Consider the following 21,639-nt stretch of genomic DNA (forward strand, 5'->3'; position numbering starts at 1 on the left):
GTAGGGGGACAGGACCGAAACTTTCAATTGCTTGCCCTGCCCTGCCCTTTAAACTTGTTGGGGCTTAAATATACAAAATGGAAACAGTGACACCAACTTTTGTTTAGTGAAAGGGTGTGCAACTAAACAGATTGCAATGGAAAGTGGGCAGATATTTCCTGGCTTTGAATGTTACTGTGTTCAGTAGCAGTGGCACCTAATTTACAAGCTAGAAGGCTATAGCTAACTTTCATATCTAATTTTTATGAAACAGTCTGCATCATCATGTACAAGCTCCTTGCCGACTGAACTTTTGAACTACATTAGATACCCCGATATTTAGCTTCACAGGATGAACCCAAATTTCCATGACTTTTTGTCCACTGTGTTCCTTCCAAGAGTCATAGTACTATGAGCTCCAGGACCTTGATTTAGTGAAATTTAAGATGGCTGTGTTAGATTTACTTCCGCATCCATGAAAATTAGATTTGTTGGAAAAATGTTTTTCAGTAATGATATTTACACACAAACAGCATTCATTGCCAACCCTCATTGTGGAGGTTTCAGTATACCTTTTTTGTCTCTTGAGTTATGCAAAGCAAATATAATGTCATAACAAAAGTTTTAATATGCTTTAGGATACTACATAAGAAGTATCATTGACACTTGAAAGAGTGAGCCATTCTTTGCCATACCTGTTGGAAATCAGATGCAATTAACTCCTGATATGTCAAAACATGTTTTATTCCTTTCTTGTGAAAGAAATCCCACTTTGGCTGTTCCATTATGTTGGGAAATCCTGGTGGAGTCTCATGTAAACTCCCTCAATAGAAGGGAGGCGATAGCTTAATCAGATGTTGTAAGCATGGGTTCATAGTGTAATTGCTCATTAGTGTATCACAATGCTTTCCTTGCGTGACTATGAGTCTTCTGCCTGGTGTTGTGGATTTTGTGGAGAGCCCATCTCCCCTTCTTGCCCCTAATTATAGTACCTGCTTAATGACCAAGTGCCAGTTTTGACTTAATTGACAATACGAAAGATAACATATAATACTTGGCAATTCCACAACAGGCAGAAACCTAATCCTCTCCTTCAATATTTGAAGAACTAGTAAAAAAGATTTCTTGGCTCTGTTAACCGACACCTAAAATAGGACCTAATGGGTTGGTGGTGATGGCAGGCTACAAATTGTCACTTCTCTGCATCTGGGCCTCCTTTCATGATGCACCAAAGGCAGGCTAGAAACTATTTGCTCTGGTCTACCCAATGCAAGACTTGCCTACCTTGCTATAAGCAGCATATTGTAGGTCCACAGAGGGTTGGGATGTCCTAGCTGCCCTGGTGATGAGCCCTCAGATCAGGTTGCCTCTGGTCATGTCACTTGTGAACATCTCCCTGCCCCACACTGCGGGTACAAAGGGGAGTTTCCGTCCAGCCAGAGGGAGATTAAGTATGCTTGCCAAGGTTATTAATAAATGTTGTACAGCGTTGTAGAATAGACCCTGCTAATTACATTGTGGCCCATTTCTTCATTGTTGCTGTAGTGTGCCTTAAACTGTGTACTGAAATTCGTATATACAGACAGATCTCAGTCAAATAGTGGTGGTGCCCCCAGAATATGGAAAGTACAGAAAATACAGAATACAGGAAATATTCTTCCAAGGAACTTTAAGTACATAAAGCTGTAGCCTCTGGGTTGTATACAGCTAAGTAATACTCAAGAGTAGACCTGTCAATATTAATGAACCTAAGTTAACGTTAAGTTAGTCATGTCCATTAGCTTCAGTGTATCTACGCTTCATAGGAGTAGCATTGGATACAACCCTTGAGTGGTGTACAGTGGTACCTCGGGTTACATATGCTTCAGGTTACATACGCTTCAGGTTACACACTCCGCTAACCCAGAAATAGTGCTTCAGATTAAGAACTTTGCTTCAGGATAAGAACAGAAATCGTGCGGCGGCAGCGGGAAGCCCCATTAGCTAAAGTGGTGCTTCAGGTTAAGAACAGTTTCAGGTTAGGAACGGACCTCCGGAACAAATTAAGTACTTAACCTGAGGTACCACTGTACAGTATGGCTACAAAGGATACAATAATGAAAAATGAAGCAGAAGATAATAATAAAAAAAAACTTGCTCAAAATGTCTGCTGAATGAAAAGTTAGTCACCAAGCACCAGAGGTTCAACAGGGAAGGGGGGCTGCCTGATCTCAGCTACTCATGATAATGAATGCCTGACTTTGCAGTGGCCTGAGTGTTAAAAAAAAATACACTGAAATTCTTGCGATTGTCACTTATTCTTATATATTCCTTCTTTCTGTCTTCAGTGCCCTGGTTATAACTGCTATATTTGACCGTGATATTAATTGCAGAAGAGCTGCCTCGGTAAGTTGTGAGTTTGCAGTATGTTCTAAATGTTTCTGATATTTTATGACACTACTGTGGCCTTTTTGAGCCATACAGTCTACTGGTAGGAAGCTTTTCCTAACATGCAATATCAGTTTGTTAAAGGTTTTATATAATTAGTTTCCAATCGGAAAGAAATTACCCCCCCCCCCTTTTAAATTTCTGTCGATGTCAGATTGTAGCTTAACTCAAGTTCTGAGTGTACAAATCTTAAGGTGATTTCTAGTTTAAATATTTTAGTATATCTGGATTATATGGACTTTTATGTTTCCAGTATTGAAATAAGCTGCCCACATTTGGCCTGTGCAGGCATTCCTCATTTCAAAGCTGTTTTTCTACCTTTCCTACATGGCTGCCATACATAACATAAATTTATTTGTATGCTGCCTTTCCACAGTTCAAACCTTCCTCAAGGCAGATCACAACATGAGGGGAATACATAACTACAACATAACAAAACAATAAATACAACCTTCAGAAATACACAACCAAACTGAACAATTTCCACATAAATCTCAACAAGATCGCAAATAAAGATGAAAATAAAGCCAGCAGCAGCACAACAAACCCCCTCCAAACACCCCACCCAGGACCCTTGACTTCCTCTTCTCCCCAACCTTGTTTCCACAATTGGAGAAGTCTGAGGCCATTTTCATGAGCTAATGTTTATTCTCTCTCATCTCAAACGGCTATTTTCTCCTCTTTTTTGATTTTCTGCACTCGCTTGTTTCCTGCTCCTCACTCTCTCTCTCAGTTTACAGTGTGACAAGCAGTGACACTGGGGGCAGGAGGTGCAGTGTGTGTGGGGGGGCGAGGTTAACTTCATTAGATCCCTTAGACCTATCCAATTACCGCCCAGTTTCAAATCTTCCATACCTGGGTAATGTAATTGAGAGAGCGGTTGCTGAACAGCTTGGTAGGTTTCTGGAGGAAACATCGGCATTAGATCCATTTCAGTCCGGTTTCTGTCCTGGTTTTGGGACGGAGACGGCTCCGGTTGCCCTAACAGATGATCTCCGTAGACAACTGGATCGAGGCGGGTCAGGACTGCTGATCCTTTTAGATTTGTCAGCAGCCTTTGACATGGTCGATCATGATCTTCTGGACCATCGCCTCGCAGACGTGGGGATACAGGGCATAGCCCGTAACTGGCTGTGCTCTTTTATCTCTGGTCGGGGACAGAGGGTGGCACTAGGGAGGGAAATGTCGTCGCGCCACTCCTTGGTGTGTGGAGTGCCGCAGGGCGCAATTCTCTCCCCGATGCTTTTTAACATCTTTATGCGCCCCCTTGCCCAGATTATCCAGAGCTTTGGGCTGGGCTGTCACCAATATGCTGATGACACTCAGCTCTATCTGCTGATGGATGGCCACACCGACTCGGCCCCGAACACACTGACCAGATGCTTGGAAGCTGTGGCTGGATGGTTTCGTGGGAGCCGATTGAAACTAAATCCTTCGAAGACAGAGGTCCTATGGCTAGGTCGGGATGGCATGGGGATGAGGGACCAACTCCCTTCTCTTGCGGGCGCCCAATTAGTGCCATTGCCTTCCGTTAAGAGTTTGGGTGTAATCCTTGACGCCTCCCTTTCCATGGAGGCGCAAGTTACAGCAACAGCCAAGGCGACATTTTTCCACCTTCGCCGCATCAAGCAGTTGGTCCCTTACCTTTCCTGCCCCGACCTGGCCACAGTGATCCATGCAACGGTCATCTCCAGGCTTGACTACTGTAATTCGCTCTACGCGGGGCTGCCCTTGAAGCTGTCCCAGAAACTCCAGCGGGTACAGAATGCTGCAGCGAGGCTCCTCACGGAGTCTCTGCCATGGGAGCATATTCACCCAGTGCTTTTCAAGCTGCACTGGCTCCCAGTGGAGTACAGGGTCAGATTTAAGGTGCTGCTTTTGACCTTTAAAGCCCTTCACGGCCTAGGACCCTCTTACCTACGGGACCGCCTCTCCTGGTATGCCCCACGGAGAGCTTCAAGGTCCATAAATAACAACACCTTAGTGGTCCCAGGCCCTAAGGAAGTTAGATTGGCCTCAACCAGAGCCAGGGCCTTTTCAACTCTGGCTCCGGCCTGGTGGAAAGCTCTGCCTCATGAGACCAGGGCCCTGCAGGATCTGATTTCTTTCCGCAGGGCCTGTAAGACAGAGTTGTTCCGCCTGGCCTTTGGCTTGGAGCCAATTTGATTCCCTCCCTCGCTCTCTTTCTTTTTTCTTTTCCTTCTCCTCCTGCGATGAGGCTACATTTTAATATTTTAATGTTCCATTATTTTAATGTTGTATTTTATTTTTGTTTTTAAGTTGTAATCATTAATCTTGTTTTATTATTGCTTGTAAGCCGCTCTGAGCCCGGCCTTGGCTGGGGAGGGCGGGGTATAAATAAAAAAATATTATTATTATTATTATTATTATTATTATTATTATTATTATTATTATTGCCATTGACCCTGGGGGGGGGTGTCCCTTCCTACACAACAAAAGTGACCCTCTCACCTACAGACCCATCTCACCTACAGATGGTCAGTCTCTCTCCCCCCCATGTGACACACACGCGCGCACACACACGCACACACACACGTTCTCAGGATTCAACTGCCCCTCGACAATCCCCTTCTTCCTCTCTTCCTCCTCCTGGGCTGCAGCCAGAGACCCTCCAGCTGCAATCAGCCAGGGTTGGGAGTGGGCAGCAGCAGGTGCAGACAGCGGCCAAGATGGCTGCAGGCAGCTTGAAATGGCCAAATGTCATATGCAGAAGTCCACAACCATTGTGGCCGAGTGCTTCTTCTCCAGGTTGTACTGTATCTCATAGCTTGAGGATCAGAAACCTTAATTGAAGAAATCAGACTCCAGCATTTTAATCATACAGATTCTTCCACGATGGGTTATGCTGCAATCATAGCTGCAGGCTATGAAAGCTTGTAACACTTATAAATATATTCTATGAGATTGAAAACCAACTGCATGTATGTGTATAAATTAATAAAATATGTCAAAGTAGTTTTCACTTTCATATAATTTTTTGTTGCTAAAAGGATTGCCAGTAGTTCCTGCTTATAAAGGCTATGGATATAGCAGTCTCAGCTTTTCCTCTGTAAGATGGAAATAATAGTCTATCTCACCTGGCTGTTGCAAGACAAACAAAGCAGACTATACACTTTGCACGTGTAAAAAGAAATGCTATATATAGCATAAACATTTCAATTTTTTTCCTGTAAACTCTAAAGCCAAGCACTTTTAAGAGAAGACATTGCCAGCCACTTTGTACCAATGAATTCTATAGACTTCCCCCTAAGAAACTGGACCCTTCAATCTCATACAGTTCTTTAAAATACATATGAAACTCTCTTAGTTATTTTAAAAACTAGATCCCCTTTGCTATCAGACCATCATTGGGATCCCACAAGACCATGCATGGACCAAGGACCACTTGCTTTTCCATAGTGCAAGCACCTATTCAACTATTGTTAAACAGCCACTTGACTCAAGGGGAGGAACTGAGTGTAGCACTAAGGAGTTTGTTCCATCACTGCAAGCATTTTAGCTTGTCAGGGCGATGAGGGTATCCCTCACTCTGTCTCATCCTCACCAACAACAGGTGTAGCTGTACATATGTAATGCTTCTGTGTGCGCACACATGAGTGGAAGGGGAGAGGAAATAGAGGCTTTACCTCCTTGCATCAACTGTGTGCATATTCATTTGCATGTTTATGTATTTTTACTGCTTGTTTATATGTATGTCAGTTTGCATGAATCCTTGGAGTAGGTAGAGATCCATCCCTCTGGCTTCTTTCCTACCTTTGTGAAGTTAACACAGATCCTCTTTTGTCGGTGGCACAACAAGTGCAGAGTGGCTCTGTGTTAGACATGCCACTCTGCACTTGTGTCTTTTCTCTGATGATTTCCCCATTTCTATCTCTTTTCTACTTTGTCTGTGACAGTTAAGAATTATGATAGCCATGCTATTTGACTGTAAGGCATCCAGCCAAGGCCAACAGACAACTTAAAACTCTGTGTGATTCTTTGTGATTACGGCTCGGATTTAAAAATCCTGTTTAGGTGGGCATATTCCCAGCAAGCTTTCAGGGTTTTTTTGCCTACTTCACATTGCTCTTGTAGCACATTATGCTGAGAGCTGCTCTTAGCAGCTTTGGAGGCAGCTTGTTGACAACCATAGGGAGGTTTCTATAAGGAGAAAGGAACTCGAGTAGCATATGCTAAGCTGGATATGGATTTCTATGCCTAGAAATTACATGCAAGCTCATATATTGCCACATGGGATCTAGTGCTTCTGGCTACAGTGTCTAGAATTTTCTAAAGAACTTAAGTTTTCTGAATGTGTATAAAATAACATAGTGATTCCCATATGCCTCAGGTGTGGGCATGTTGCTAATTTGATATAGCAAGTAGAATTACCCTTCATATTAACGATAGTGAAATCAGGAATCAGTAACTTAAAGGGCTGCTATTTATGTAGATTATTATTATTTAATTGAATGTAGCATTTTCCCATGACATAACAAAAGATTGTAAGCAGAAATAAGTAGCCACTAGCATTTTGGATATCTACCAGCAATTCAAGCTAATACAGATTTAAAATGACTCAACACCTAAAGGGGGGTGGGGAGGGAAATTAACCAATTCCCTCTCTTACCTTTCCAACGAAGTCATAGTTTCATTCAAATTTTATCTATGTATTGCAGTGGTTTTATATGTCTTCTGAATTAATTCCCCCCAATTGTTGTTTTTAGAGTGTAGAACAAATTGATGAGTATAATTTATGTGATTTAAGGCTTGTTACTTTGAAATGATGGGCATGCCGGGATTATGAAATTAAAAATACACTTAACTGTCCCAAGATAGGTGCTCAGTTTTCTTTTGAAGTCTGTGGGAATTGTATTCACCTCATGGATATTTAGAAATGAGCTGAGTTGCAATGTTTGCAATACCTTCCATGGTAGGGAGAGAGGTTTACTGCTTAATGGAAGTTGTGTGAGCAGTTTATCCTATTTATTTTAACCTAGGCAAACTTAAAAATAAACTTTCATGAAGCATAACTGTAAAAGCTTTGCAAGCCCTGTCAACACCCTCTGTTGAAATGAAAAAGAGAGTGTCTCAGTCCTCTGTATATATGCTGGCCTTGACATTCTTGAAGGCTCAAAAGCCAGATCCCCACTTCCTAATTCAATCAAGAGAACAGTATACCACATCACTTTGCTATTGAGAGCCCTAGTTTTGGTGTGACCTTCTAAGTAGTACTGAAACAACACCCAGCTAGACCTTGGATTTTCAAGTATGTTGAATAAACACATATTTTCACCCCTAAAGGGTGTTAGATAATGGCTAATTAAACTGTCACTGAAGCACTGTGGATGGGTGGATTAGATGCATGAAATTGGTGTTCATCCTGTTCAGGTTAGGGTTGCAATTCCCCCTGTAATAACAGGTATGCAGTTTGGAGGTACTCCTTGTTCCGGCAGTGATACTTGAGGCCTACATGGCCTCAATTACCCAAAGTGCTTTGGCTTTCTGCTAATTTTGACTGTTTCTGTAGAGGGATAGTCTTCCGTGGTGATCTAATATGTGGTAATCTCCTGGCTTGATTACCATAATGGACATGAGGCTGCTCTTAAAGATGTCTTGGAAGCTTTAGTTAGTGTAGAACTTGCCTGCTTGAACTTTGATAAGTATGGTCAGAGTTGTTCATAGTGCACTTATTTTGAAAGAACTACATTGACTGTCTGCTTGCTTCAGAGCCTAATTTAAGATGCTTTCACACCCTAAATGGGGACCCATATACCCCAAAGAACAACTCTTCCCATAAGAGCCTGCTTATTGTATCTTAAGTTCTTCTATAGAGGCCCTGCTCCAAGTACCCAGTTTAGTAGAGATTCGCTATGCTTGTACAAAGGAGAGTGCACACTGACTTTATAATGCCATCATACTTGGGAGTAGGCCCATTGAAATTAATGGACATGACTAACTTGGTCAGTTAATATTTGAGTAATATTTGTATACAACCCTTAAAATTATACAGTATTTGTGTTCTGTGAATTTTATTCACACCTCTCTGGAATTTTTTCATGAAGGGCAGCTGAGAAATCTTAAAGTATGTTAATTTCAGAGCCAGTGTAGCCTTGGAAACTATAGAGCTACACTGCCATTTCAAGACTTCTGCTTTGTTATTTTGTTCAGTTGTTCCCATTTAAATTTATACCAGTGAGTACTTTAGCTATCCATTGTGGTGTGTTTGAGCTTGAACCCACCTAGACAACTAGCCTCTCCTGAATAAACTCTTGTCACTCCAGGATAGCAGTGTCACCCGTATCACCTGTATCACCATATGGGGTAGTAAGGAGAATTTTACCAAAGGTCATCTGTCAATGCGTGGTGAAGTTCTGTTAGGATGTGAAGTAAACTTAGCATCTGTAGTTACTCATGCCTGGAAACTGCCCTGACAAAGGCTACTCTCAATGTCTTCCAATTTGGCAAAGGTAGGGTGAGTGCTAAGGCTTAGTAAACAAAAACGTGTGGCAGCTTTGAGTTTGTTCAGAGCGAACACAGGTTTTTCTTTACTACCAGGTAAAGTACTAAAACTTCACTGTGTAATTTAGTCAGGCTGCCTTAATGTAAAAATGTTCCACTACCTACGGTTTACCACTTTCCAATTCTTTCCAATACCTATCTCCTGATCTCTAGAGTGTACTGTTAAAAATCAGAAGTTTTGACTCTCTCTCTCTGTATATAGATATGTATGTATATGAATAACAAATACTGGTAGTTTAGCATATGAAAGTGAAGTCTGTGAAGGAAGAACATTCCAACTAAGCTGCTGACAACAGAATCCTCATGTAGCTTCTGAGAGGAGGAGGCTCAGTAGCTTTGAAATCTGAAAATGCACGTTAACCACACACAGGCCTTCCGGAAGCATGTTGGAAAACCACCCTCTCTTGGTACTTAAGTTCTTAGGGCATTGCCTTTTCATTTCTGTTGGGAAGCCCTGTGTCAGCAATAAAGGCCGCTGTTGTGGGTGCGCCTATTTTTAATAAATGCATATTCTTAAACAGTTGGCAGGCAACCTGCAGATTTAAAAGAGCATTAGCACATAAAGTAGCAGTGACAACAACTCCTTGAGGGCATATTCATCCAGCAAAGCTGACTTTACTTTTTTAAATAAAGCCCATGGGTCGTTTATACTGCTGCATGTTTATTTTGAATTCATGAACTAGTATTTATCTGCAAGCAAACCTGACTCATTTTTGTATGTTCTGTATGTTTCTGTTCTTAGGCTGCCTTCCAGGAGAATGTTGGTAGACAGGTATGGTAACTTCTTCTCTTTTTTTAAACTCTCTTCATTTAATTTCTTGTAAATCTACTGTAGCGTAAAATTAAGTGTAGACATTTTGTCACTTGTGGAAGTGAAGGGAGAGTTTGGTGAATTTGGACAAATGACTTCAAAATGATCTTGGTAATGCTTCATGTGTACCTATTAAAAACCTAATTACGACATTTGAGTATATTCTGAGGGAGAGTCTCTAGCTTTTTAAAAGGCGGCATACCAAATACCACCGTTCTGAAAATCAGCACAGTGCAAAAGCTGTTAGGGAATGTAATGGTTCTAGGGGTTGCTCGTGCGTAAGTTGACGCCACTCCTGGCTAGGTTACCTGGTTGAACCCTTTCTGTCTGGACAGCCTCTAGCTTCGTGGCTGTTTCAGTCGCTGGCAGAATCCGTCAGTGGGCATTTCTTGAACTTCTTCCAGCAAAGAAGTTCTTTGACGCCAAGTCTCCTCCTACTCTCCCTGCGCGGAAGTCTTCTGCGCAGGGAGGGTGTGGGCAGCGGAGTACCTGTACTCTCTCCGCTGGTCTCCGGTGAGGAGTCTTGGAGCCTCCTCTCCGATTCCCCCATCTGCCCCCCTTCTCCACTGGTGTTACGCTGATTTCCTTCCCCAGCAGATGGGCTGCCTCTCTCCCTACTGGGACCCTCTCCGGCATCCCTCTGGAGCCTTCCCTCCGCCTCTAGCTCCGATGGCAGTTCCCTGACAGGGAAGTACCGTATTTTTTGCTCTATAAGACTCACTTTTTCCCTCCTAAAAAGTAAGGGGAAATGTGTGTGCGTCTTATGGAGCGAATGCAGGCTGCGCAGCTATCCCAGAAGCCAGAACAGCAAGAGGGATTGCTGCTTTCACCGCACAGCGATCCCTCTTGCTGTTCTGGCTTCTGAGATTCAGAATATTTTTTTTCTTGTTTTCCTCCTCCAAAAACTAGGTGCGTCTTGTGGTCTGGTGTGTCTTATAGAGCAAAAAATACGGTATTTCTCTTGAGCAATTGGAACAGCTTCTGCCCCTGTTTCCCTCCTTAACCTGATGCAGCAGTGGTAGTTGGGTAGCTGTATAAATGCAATGGAGAATGAGGGTTGAGCACAACATTGTTGGAAAGGAAAAGTACTTCTAATTCCCAGTGGTGCCCACTTCCCTGATTTTTATACAGTTTTACACATTTCTAGACCAGAATGTAAATAATTTATAGTCACATTAATTTCCCTCTTAAGGGAACCTCAATGAGGTTGCTTAAAGAAAGACTGATTTAAAAAAATAAGACAAAATTGCTAAAATGGTTTGCCATTGGTAAGTAGAAGGTTGTAGCCTTGCACTGTTTCTTTTCTGAAAGTCCATCAGTAGTGAAAATGTATACATTGGCAAGTGGAAACAGATAAGCCTTTTTGGAGATTAAGCATTTTTGAAACATGTTTGAAAGCATGGGGACAAAATGTTATTTGGTAACAGACTCACTAGGAGCACTGTTTTTTTGTGGTACTATTTCTTAAGGGATACACGATGCTGATGGATCCATCCTGTACTGTGCTTCTATTTCAAAGATTGAGAGACTTAAACATTGTTCCTGGTATGCGTTTACACCAACTGTATACACTTCTATTCCTATTCTAGCAGTCTTGAGAGCAATTTTCAAGTATTGTTTGACATACTCCAGAAATGTGCACAACCTGTTAGACGAGAGAGGCAGAGACCATGGCAAGAGAGATAAAATTAATTTGTGTTCTGTGGTCGTACAATACCTAGTCTCTGGAATATATTGAATCCATATGGACCAGGTGACCATGTTAACTATATTCTGGTGGGTTTTGGCACCCACATTCTCCATGCTGTTAGAATCATAGACTTGTAGAGTTGGAAGGTACCCCAAGGGTCATCTAGTCCAACCCCCTGCAATGCAGGATTCTCAAATAAGGTATCCATGACAGATGCCTTCCAACCTCTGCTTAGAAACTTACAAGGTAGTAGAGTCTACCACCTTCCAAGAGTGTCAATTCCACTGTCAAACAGCTCTTACTGTCAGAAAGTTCTTCCTGATGTTTAGCTGGAATGTCCTTTCTTGTAACTTGAAGCCATTGGTTCAAGTCCTAGCCTCCAGAGCAGGAAGAAAACATACTTGCTCCATCCTCCATGTGGCAGCCTTTTAAAGATTTGAAGATAGCTTGGTTTATTATATCCAGTACTGCTAGTTATCTGTTCTAGCATTTGTGAATTTAGTGGATAGTTAATAATAAAGTTTTGAGAAGAAACATTGATCATTATCCTTTTCTACATGGTAGCTCTATACTATTCTTCTCGGGGTTTGGTTATCAACACTCTGCACAGTATTCCATGTATCTTTGCACCATACAGGCATTATAATGCTGAGAGTTTTCTTTTCTGTTCCTTTCTTAATGGAATTCATCTTTTTCACCGCTGTCACACACTGGGGCAATGTTCTTGTTGAGTTACCTACCACAACCCCAATATGCCTTTATTGGTCAGTTATCCACAATTCAGACTCCATAAGGCATGTGCAATTCTCTTTTCTATTTCTGTTTGGTCATGATGTGATTTAGTATTTCTTCATGCTTGGAGTGGCCAATCCTTGCTGCCTTCAGAGTTTTGCCAGCTTTTTCATTTAGTATCAACTCTTGACTCCCACTGCATCTGAAACTTAAAACACTCCCTCGAATGTGTCTGCACCCTGGGGTGGCTTTTACCACACCCTTCATTGACTGCTTCTTACTGAGGTGGCAAAACAGCCTGGTGAACATGCCAGTGCTGGTTATAATGCTGCATTGTGAGAAAGGGTGCAATTTGGCTAAGTTCTTCATTTTTACCAATATAGCCTTTTGATTATTTTTCTTTTCCATCAGAGTGACATTCATATACTCCTTTTTGTTTGGTTACACTTGAATGTGTGCAGTCCACTCCAATTAGCCTTTGGCAAATATATGCAGCAGTTTACGCTGATATCTCTGCTGGTAGAATCTCATTTTACTCAAATGCTGATACTTAGCGTTTATATAGGAGTTTACATTTTCCTGGAATCTCTTAATTATAAATTATTATTAACGAATAATACCTCATCTCTACAAAACTTAGCTAATAACTGGAAGGAGAATGCAGCTTTTCAAACAGGGGAGTTTTGATATAGACCAGGCCGGTGAAATTAGGCCTATCTGTTTGGCTAATGTGGTAGTTTGTGGGAGGTCATGCTCTCCTGACATCATTTGGTGTCAGCTGGGCATGACCTACTAGAAACTACCTGACATCATTTGATGTCAGGTGCAGGACAGATAAAATCATGGCCCCTTAGTGCTTTTCAAATTCTTCTTTTGCAGCAGGGTTTATATTTAGCACTGAATGCAAATCCCTGCTTTCCGATGGTCTTGGATCTTGCAATCTGTCAAACATGGCTTGCAGAGGAATGACTACTTTTTTTATCTGACCTGCTGGCTCTCACTTCTCATATCGACTTCGGTGTGTCCCAAAAAGAACTGTGACAAAGGTGCAGAATGTTCAAATTGCTCTCTGTGTTGTCACTCCAGAGATTATAGTAATGACAAAAGTACTCACCATTTAGAACTGGATTGAGTAAACACCCTGCTCTGACTTCATCCTGTTTCAAGTTGCCAGTTTTCTTGGGTCTCAGACTTGCAGCTTTACCTTAGCTAGTCTTGCTGAAATTTATTGGTGTCCCATGTCCCATGTCCCATATACTGTAATTTAACTATGGAAATGGTGATTACAAATTAACGAAATGATGCTGCCTCAAAACAAAACACTTGATTATCCATCGTTCCTTTTGTTCCTTTTTCAGGATGTGCTTTACATCCATTGAGAAAAGCTTCCCTCTCTCTTTTGAGATGCTTCTCTTTTGTGGACATGTTACAGAATAACTATTGCATACCTGACTGTGCGGATGCCATGTATTGTATTGTAGCTATGATAGTGAAGCCAGTGGGGGGTGCAGGGGGGGCCGGGCGCAACATCTGGGGGTTAGGGTTAGGGGGCGCAAATCCACGGGTTAGGGGGCGCAAATCCATGGGCTAGGGGGCGCAAATTACTTGCCTTGCTCCGGGTGCTGACAATCCACGCTACGCCACTGAGTGAAGCCTCTTGCGATGATTGTATAAAGGAATGAGAGAGATGTCGTTCCAAAATGGCTGGCCTTCCCTTACTACTACTTTTTGCAAAAGCCATTAGGCCTCTGTCCTTTGTTTGATAAGGGGAGGCATTCTGTACACAGTATTTGTATTGCAGTTCAAAATCAGAGGTACTATCTCCAGTGATTCAGTAGAGCAGCATGCAGGCAGTTGTCAGTGTTGCTAGGACACGGAAGTGATCATTGATTTATTGTGGGTAGAACTTGGATTAAAAACTAGTGAAAGAGGATTTGAGACAAAGCAGCAATTCCAGTTGCAATACAGGAATCATTTGGGAGCGAAGATGAAGAGAAAGAGACGGAGCAATAAAATTGCATCAAGTGAGAGGCAGGAGAAGATAAATGAGAGAGAAAGAGACATGGGTATCACACCAAAAGAGAGAGATGGGCTTACATGGATAGGGAGAGCAGAACATGGCAGGAGAGAGAGATGGTTTTGCTACTTACTGCTAAGGAGTAATCTGCTGGATGAATAAAAATTTAATCCAGATAAGATGGAGATGCTTTGTGTATGTCAGTATTCAGCTTCTCCTGATGTTGAGATTTTGCTTGTTCTTGATGGATATCTCTTTCCTTTTGGGGGTTTCTTTGGGGGTTTTTTCTGGGTCTGGTTTTTCTGTTGGATTCTCAAGAACAATGGTTGCAGTCAAGGAGGGAGCTTTGCCCAGTTCAGGCAGATATACCAACTGCTCCCATTTCTGGGGAAGAGTCACACCTAGTCATAATGCCTTAGTTATTACTTTAATGTGCTTTTTGTGGGGCTGCCTTTGAAAGTGTAAGTTGGTCGAGAATTCAAGCCTGGATGCTTGGGGGATTGTGGCTTTCTGATGGAGAGGCCCTTTGCTGCATCCCAGTATGAGTGTGTGTTAGATTAATCAGCATGTGTAAGAGGTCATTTCTGTAGCCACATCCCAGTGTTGGAACACTCTCCTGCAGAGAGTTTGCTAGATGAATAATTTTTGTGCAGGTGGGCTTTTTATAATTTTTTGTGTTTTAAACTGATCCTGATTATTAATTCCTTTCCACACTGTTTCTGGGCTTGGGTTTTTATTTGATTACTTTATTGTTTGTTTGTTAGTTATTTGTTCTTTGACTGTTGTTAGTTGCCTTGAGAAAGTGTGGAGATCAATTATTCTAAATCAAAAGGAAGGAAACTTGGGATCTGTTTGGGAGTGGTGACAGATTTGCCTCGAGCCTTGAGTTTATAAGGAGCAGCTCATTTCACATGCCATAAAATCAGTCCAGAGGACCTGTGTGTTGGGTTGCTTTTCTTGCTGTAAGAGAAGATTTGCTACTGTGTCACAAAAATTGACAGCAAGAAGGAAGTCTATACTAGTGAACCACCTTTTCCCCCAGGGTGGAGTACCAAATTACTCCTTGCAGCCTAAGAAAATGGCTGCTAATTATGATAGGTAGGTGTGATCCATTTTTTCCTAATCAGTTTTGTAATGTGAATCAGCCAGACAACTTTCCCCATGACTACAAGGGAGATTTAGGACTTATTTTCCATCGGAAGACATAATGTTGTTGCTGAGTTTTGCAAGCAAAAAACAGTGTTAGATTTGTGTGTAGTCCTTCTGTTTTCTTGATTACAGTTGCTTGCAGGGCTGAGATAATTTTTTCTGGAGTGGGCGTTCCACAATGAAAGATCACGTTTCAGGTAGCATGACATTTTCTCCAAAAGGACAGCTCATCAATCAATCAATCAACTGTACTTTTGGCTGTGAAATTGCAGTCTCTTCCTGGCTCTTAGGGAGGTACTTGCCAAGCAATCAGGGAATTTTGCCTTGCTCATACTGTTGTGAGTTACCTATTTAAAGTGACTGCAACAGCTACTTAAATGGGGCAATCAGCAGTGCTATGCTGAACACCTCCTCCTCTTCCTTGACAAGGAGGGAGTGGATCATGTTGCACATAGTGTTGTGGATGACCTCATTTTGAGTACAGTGGTACCTCGGGTTACATACGCTTCAGGTTACAGACTCCGCTAACCCAGAAATAGTACCTCGGGTTAAGAACTTTGCTTCAGGATGAGAACAGAAATCGTGCTCCGGCAGCCCGGTGGCAGCAGGAGGCCCCATTAGCTAAAGTGGTGCTTCAGGTTAAGAACAGTTTCAGGTTAAGAATGGACCTCCAGAACGAATTAAGTACTTAACCCGAGGTACCACTGTATGTTGCTGCCACTTTAAAGATGACATTTTTGTCCCATTCTTTTTTCTCCTGACAGATTGCAGAAGTTGGAAACCCTTTTTTTCATGAGATAGATAGTTTCATATGTCTCCTTTTTATGCCTCAGCTCTACTTCATTGTGCTTTCCTTTAGAGAAGTTATTTTTAAACGCCGGTCTTTCTACCACATTTCTAACAACTTGAATAGTTTGTTTTAGATTGTAAGCTCTCTCTAAATTCTAAATCTGGTGGCAAGTAGAACCTATGCTTTCTTTTAGCAAACCATGACAGAGTGTTGGCAAAGCAATAAAACCTATATTATGCAAATTTTCTGTATTCACATTTCTTTTTTTTTATGAGCAAGACTTACTGTGGACATTTTTTTTATCTTTCTGGCATCCCAGCATCTGAAGTCTCACTCTCTATTTCAAGCACTTCAATTATATGGTTGAAACAGTTACATTTTTTACCATTTTACACTTTTATAGCTCTCTGGTGAAAGCATGTAAGCAAAGTTATTTACAAAAATAATTATGAAAAGGTCTAAAATTGATCCATCCTCATCAACTATGGTTTCACTTTTGTTGCATTTTGGTGATTAGTTTCTAGTTCTAGTTTACTTTGTCTTTAGTTGATGTGTTGTCTCCTCTTGTAGGAAAATTTTCATTATGATACTGAAGCAAAACAAGGTCAACTAATAATAACTCTGTGACCTATATATCAATAATTAGGAATGACTCAAGTGAATTTTCAAGCAACAAAAGGTGTGCTAAGAGACTTGGGCTGTGGTTCTATACCCATGTGACATTAAGCCTCATTCCCAGTTCATTGGACCTTCGCAGTAGACATGGGTTTTTCTGGGTGGATTGAATACTGAACTATTAATCCTGAGAACCTACTTTTCTGTACTCTGGATATAAGCCCTCATAGAAAATGGATGACTAGAAGGAATTAAAGTCTAGTGCTAGGGCAGTCTATCCCCCCTGTGGCTCTAGCTGTGTTTTGTTGGAGGATGAGCTGCTGTTGGTCTGATAGATTTGTCCCAAATACTGACACTTTAACTGAAAGACATGAGAGTGTGATGTATGTAACTTTAAAATGTTGATCTGGCTTAGTAGATTGCCCTTGGACTTGGGAAGTAGCAATAGAAACAAGAGTAAAATAAAAGTGATAGGTCCCAGGAAGCTCGCTGGACGCTCGGGTTGTGAACATGATCCGTGTGGGATGCACGTTCGCAACCCGCAGCATTCGCAACCCGTGTCTGCGCATGCTCGGGTTGCAGTTTGGCGCTTCTGCGCATGCGCGACCGCCGAAACCTGGAAGTAACCCGTTCTGGTACTTCCGGGTTTCGGCGGTCCGCAACCTGAAAAAACACAACCTGAAGCGGCTGTAACCCGAGGTATGACTGTATAATGATGTTACAGTGTTCAAGGAGGTGGGGGAAATTGCAGCAGTAAAGGTTGGAAAGCTGATGAGTGAGGGAGTGAGACATTTACGCCTTTGAGGGTGCAGTAAACCTGGGGTCACCATGGTAGAGGCATAGGAAGCAATAAATGACATGAGCACCTTTTGTGATTGAAATGGCCACATCCAAATGGATTACAAGTGTAAGAAGAGTTTTGCTTAAGCATTGGATGTGTATTCTAGATCAGCCAACCCTGTTGCTGGCTGATAACTACTTCAGGATCAATCCTGGGTTAAGCATCCCCAGTTGACGCACACCAAATAAGAGTGACCCCTCCAGAATGCCAGTTGGGGTGTTCTGTGGCCTGTTAGCTCCCATCTGGGCATATGGACAGAATCCTTCCCCTTGGGAACAGTTTACCAGGGTACCATGATACTTTCATTCAGAGGAGAGAGGGGATAAGGCTCCTTTCCACACCCACACCCCGATTAGACTAAGGATCCAACCCAGTGCTTTTTTCTGCCAACAAGTTATGACAATTAGTCTACAGGGAAATTCCTCCCTGGCCTTGACTACGACAACCAATTCAATCCACTGCAAAGTCATGTGCATATACACCATGCTTCCCTTCAGGTGGGGCCAAATATATACAGGTTGGGAAGGTGGGATGTCTGATGCCGACTGCATTGCTGGAAGGCAGCACAGCCGTCTTTTAAGTTTTGGAGGCAGACCTGAGTGAAGACGGGCTTACTCAGGTCTGTCTCCAAATTCCTGCCCCACAGTCTGGCCTCTAATTGACCAGTTAAAATTCTGAAGGTAGGAAAGTCTCATCACTCCCCATGGCTGACTGATAACGCCTGCCAGCCAACCATGTGGATGGTTTTGCCTCTCCCCAGGTCACCCATGGAAGTTTTAAAGGTTTTATCAATGAAGGTCGGTGCAGGGTGCCAACATGGGTCTCTGCAGATAACCAATGGATGAGGCGTGGTAGAGATGTACAGTGCATGTCTAAGCTTAAGTTAAGACATTGATCCAACACATGACACACTCCTTGTGCTCTCCTGAAGAGCGAAGCAGGCACAACTATTTGCCATCCTGAGCCTGGGCAAGCAATTTTGTTCTGCTTCATAGAGTTTGAGGCTACAGTGTTTGTTTGAGCAGGTGCTGTTGCCTCTGCATCTTTGGAGATGGTGGCAAAGTCAATGGAGATGGCTCACTCTTGGACTCCAGCTGCCTCACCAGAAGGAGAGGCTTTTTCCCCTAACAGCAGAAGGCACCAGGGTTACATGAACAGATGGTGACATTACGCTTGGGATAGTTGATATCACAGGGGTGGGCCGCTCTCCTAACACTCTGGGTGCTGATGAGGGGCTGAAATGGGAAGGGGGTTAAGAAAATTCCTAGTGATGAGGTGGCTATCACCGATGGAGGCGAAGACTCAGAAAAAGCTCAATATGGAGGCCAAATGGCCAAAATATTGGGAGATTTTGGAACAGGAGGGTGATAAACTGAAATTGCAGAGTTTTGAGAAATTAAAAGACAAAGTGTGAGATTGGCTTCATTATTATCAAATAAGGGAGGCTTACAATTTGGACAAAAAAATTGGCTTCCAGGTGGAAAAATCAAAATTGGAAACAGAACTGCTAGATCCCAAAACTAAGATACTTTCAAGAATGTATAACTTGCTGTTGAAATGGAATACTCAGGATGAAACGGTTAAATCTGCTATGATTAAATGGGCACAAGATGTTGGACATAACATTATGTTTGCTGACTGGGAACAGTTGTGGACCACAGGTATGAAATTTATGGCATGTAATGCCTTAAGAGAGAATATTATGAAAATGATATACAGGTAGTACATGACACCAGTCAAGCTTGCAAAAATCTATCATTTGCCCGATAATAAATGTTGGAAATGTAAAGAAAATGAAGGTACATTCTTTCACCTTTGGTGGACGTGCCCAAAGATTAAGGCTTTCTGGGAGATGATCTATAATGAAATGAAAAAGGTATTTAAATATACCTTCCTGAAGAAACCAGAGGCCTTCCTCCTGGGCATAGTCGGCCAATTGGTGCCAAAGAAGGATAGAACTTTCTTTATGTATGCTACAACAGCAGCAAGAATACTTATTGCAAAGTATTGGAAGACACAAGATTTACCCACCCTGGAAGAGTGGCAGATGAAGGTGATGGACTATATGGAACTGGCAGAAATGACTGGCAGAATCCGAGACCAGGGAGAAGAGTTGGTGGAAGAAGATTGGAAGAAATTCAAAGACTATTTGCAGAAACATTGGAAAATTAATGAATGTTAAAATGATGTTGAATTGAAATTAAGCGGCCTTAGCAACAAGGTCAATAAGAATATGTAAAAATGGATTGATAACGGATGAAAATATATAGTTATAATATGTTGAGATATAGAGTTAAGATAAATGAAAGAGGGTAAGAATTTGCTGAACTAACCATGTGATTGGGAATACAAAAAAGGGAAGTGTGAGGAGGTCAGGGAAATAAGCAAACGAAATTTAAGATATGAAAAAATTGATTTGTTTTTAATTTTTTCTATCCACTTTTTCCGTATTTTGTATCTTTTTTTCTATGTATTTTTGTATTTTTTGTATTTTTGTATTTTTTTCTTTTTTTCTTTTGCTTTCTCTTTATTCTGTAATTTTCTTCTTTTTGTAAAACTTCAATAAATATCTTTTTTTTTAAAAAAAGAAAATTCCTAGTGATGGCAGCCCTGTATCGGGAGAGTTTTAATGTCTGATGTGTTACAATTTTTAATATATGCTGTAAGCTGCCCAGAGTGGATGGGGAAACCTAGCCAGATGGGTGGGGTAATAATAATAATAATAATAATAATAATAATAATAATAATAATAATAATAATAATAATAATTGTTTGGCCTTTTGGATCCCAGCCTTTGTTCTAGCTCTCAGTGGGAGGTACTGAAAGCTCAACCAAATCCTGTCTGTGTAGCCACACCATTTTATCTGTATATTTCCTGGTTTGGATTCCATTGTTTTTTTGTGATGCTAATATGGGACAAAACATTTGGGAATTATTCTTGTGTCTACCTAAGTGAAACATTACCCAGTATTACTACTGTGATTATATGTGATTACGTGTGATTTTCTCTTCTAACTTTGATAGGGTACTTTCCCACATGGGATTGACATATTGACTGCAGCTGATTATTTTGCTGTTGGAAGCAGAGCGAATTGTTTCCTCAATATAAGGTAAGAGTCTCTAAATGTAAGCACCTCCTCTACCTTAAATTTATGGGTGACACGCAGATAATTTTGGATTTTAAAAAAGTCTTTCTTGTTCTACATATGGTTGCACGGGAAATTGGAGAACATTGTGAACAATATGTTTCTGCAACGTTCTATGTGAGACTGAGTGAAATTGGAAGTGCTTGTGTTCTTCACTATTTGTAAAATAATTTTAAGTAGAAGTCCATATATATCCCTCTGATTCTTTATGTTTAATAGGAGAGGCACTATTAAGGGTGTCACATGGTGTTTCCTTTTCTTTTACAAGAAATAGGGCATTTACCTACACCAAACTGAGTGTGTGTGGGGGGGGATAATTTTTCTTCTTCAGCGGGATGCCCTGGATTGTGTGGTTGTCCTTGGCAGCAGGACACAAATGTTGCTTAAGTTATCTCAGTAAATCTACATTGGGGCCAGGGGCCAAGCAGAGCCCTTTCAGGTTACTATACTAGCCTCTTTGGGTGGAGGCTTCAAGTGGGATCGCAAGCACTGCCTAGGTGTGTGTTACCTTGAAACCCTAATTAAGAACTGAGTACAAAAGTAACATGATGGTGTGGAAGGAAAACCTGGGGGGAAAGGATAAGATGGTGGGCAATGCTAAATAAGAGGGAGCTTTAATGTAGATGAGACAACCTTAGTTGTCCTCAAGCTGAACACTCGGTTCTATGTAGATGTCTTTTACGGCTCAATTACCTGAGGGAGGGTTTCCAAAAACAAAGAGGGGTAACGTTACCTTGAGTATTAACTGGTACTAAGCTTCCTTGTCATGGTGGTGAATATAAATACCTGGGGTGAAAATAGGGTCCTGTTTACATAATTTGGTTGGCGATTCCTTCCCTTGATGTATGCTCATCAGTGCTGTTAGCTAAGTACCTATACTGGGATGTGTTTTGCAGATAGGTTCCTAGTGCTTCTGGCAT

The 21,639-nt window shown here is 41.7% G+C and overlaps 1 protein-coding gene across 6 annotated transcripts in view; it reads left to right on the forward strand.

The window, feature by feature from the left end:
* The window catches only part of TBCD (tubulin folding cofactor D), a 156,424-nt gene that overhangs the window by 94,814 nt on the left and 39,971 nt on the right, over positions 1-21,639 (forward strand). For all 6 annotated transcript variants that reach the window (XM_053376121.1, XM_053376116.1, XM_053376120.1 and 3 more), the window contains exons 16-18: positions 2,307-2,364; positions 9,671-9,700; positions 20,598-20,683. In XM_053376121.1, coding sequence (XP_053232096.1) covers positions 2,307-2,364; positions 9,671-9,700; positions 20,598-20,683 — 174 coding nt within the window. The remainder of the gene's footprint in view (positions 1-2,306; positions 2,365-9,670; positions 9,701-20,597; positions 20,684-21,639) is intronic.

This window comes from Podarcis raffonei, chromosome 2 (genome assembly GCF_027172205.1).
Source record: "Podarcis raffonei isolate rPodRaf1 chromosome 2, rPodRaf1.pri, whole genome shotgun sequence".
In the NCBI taxonomy this organism is placed as follows: Eukaryota; Metazoa; Chordata; class Lepidosauria; order Squamata; family Lacertidae; genus Podarcis; species Podarcis raffonei.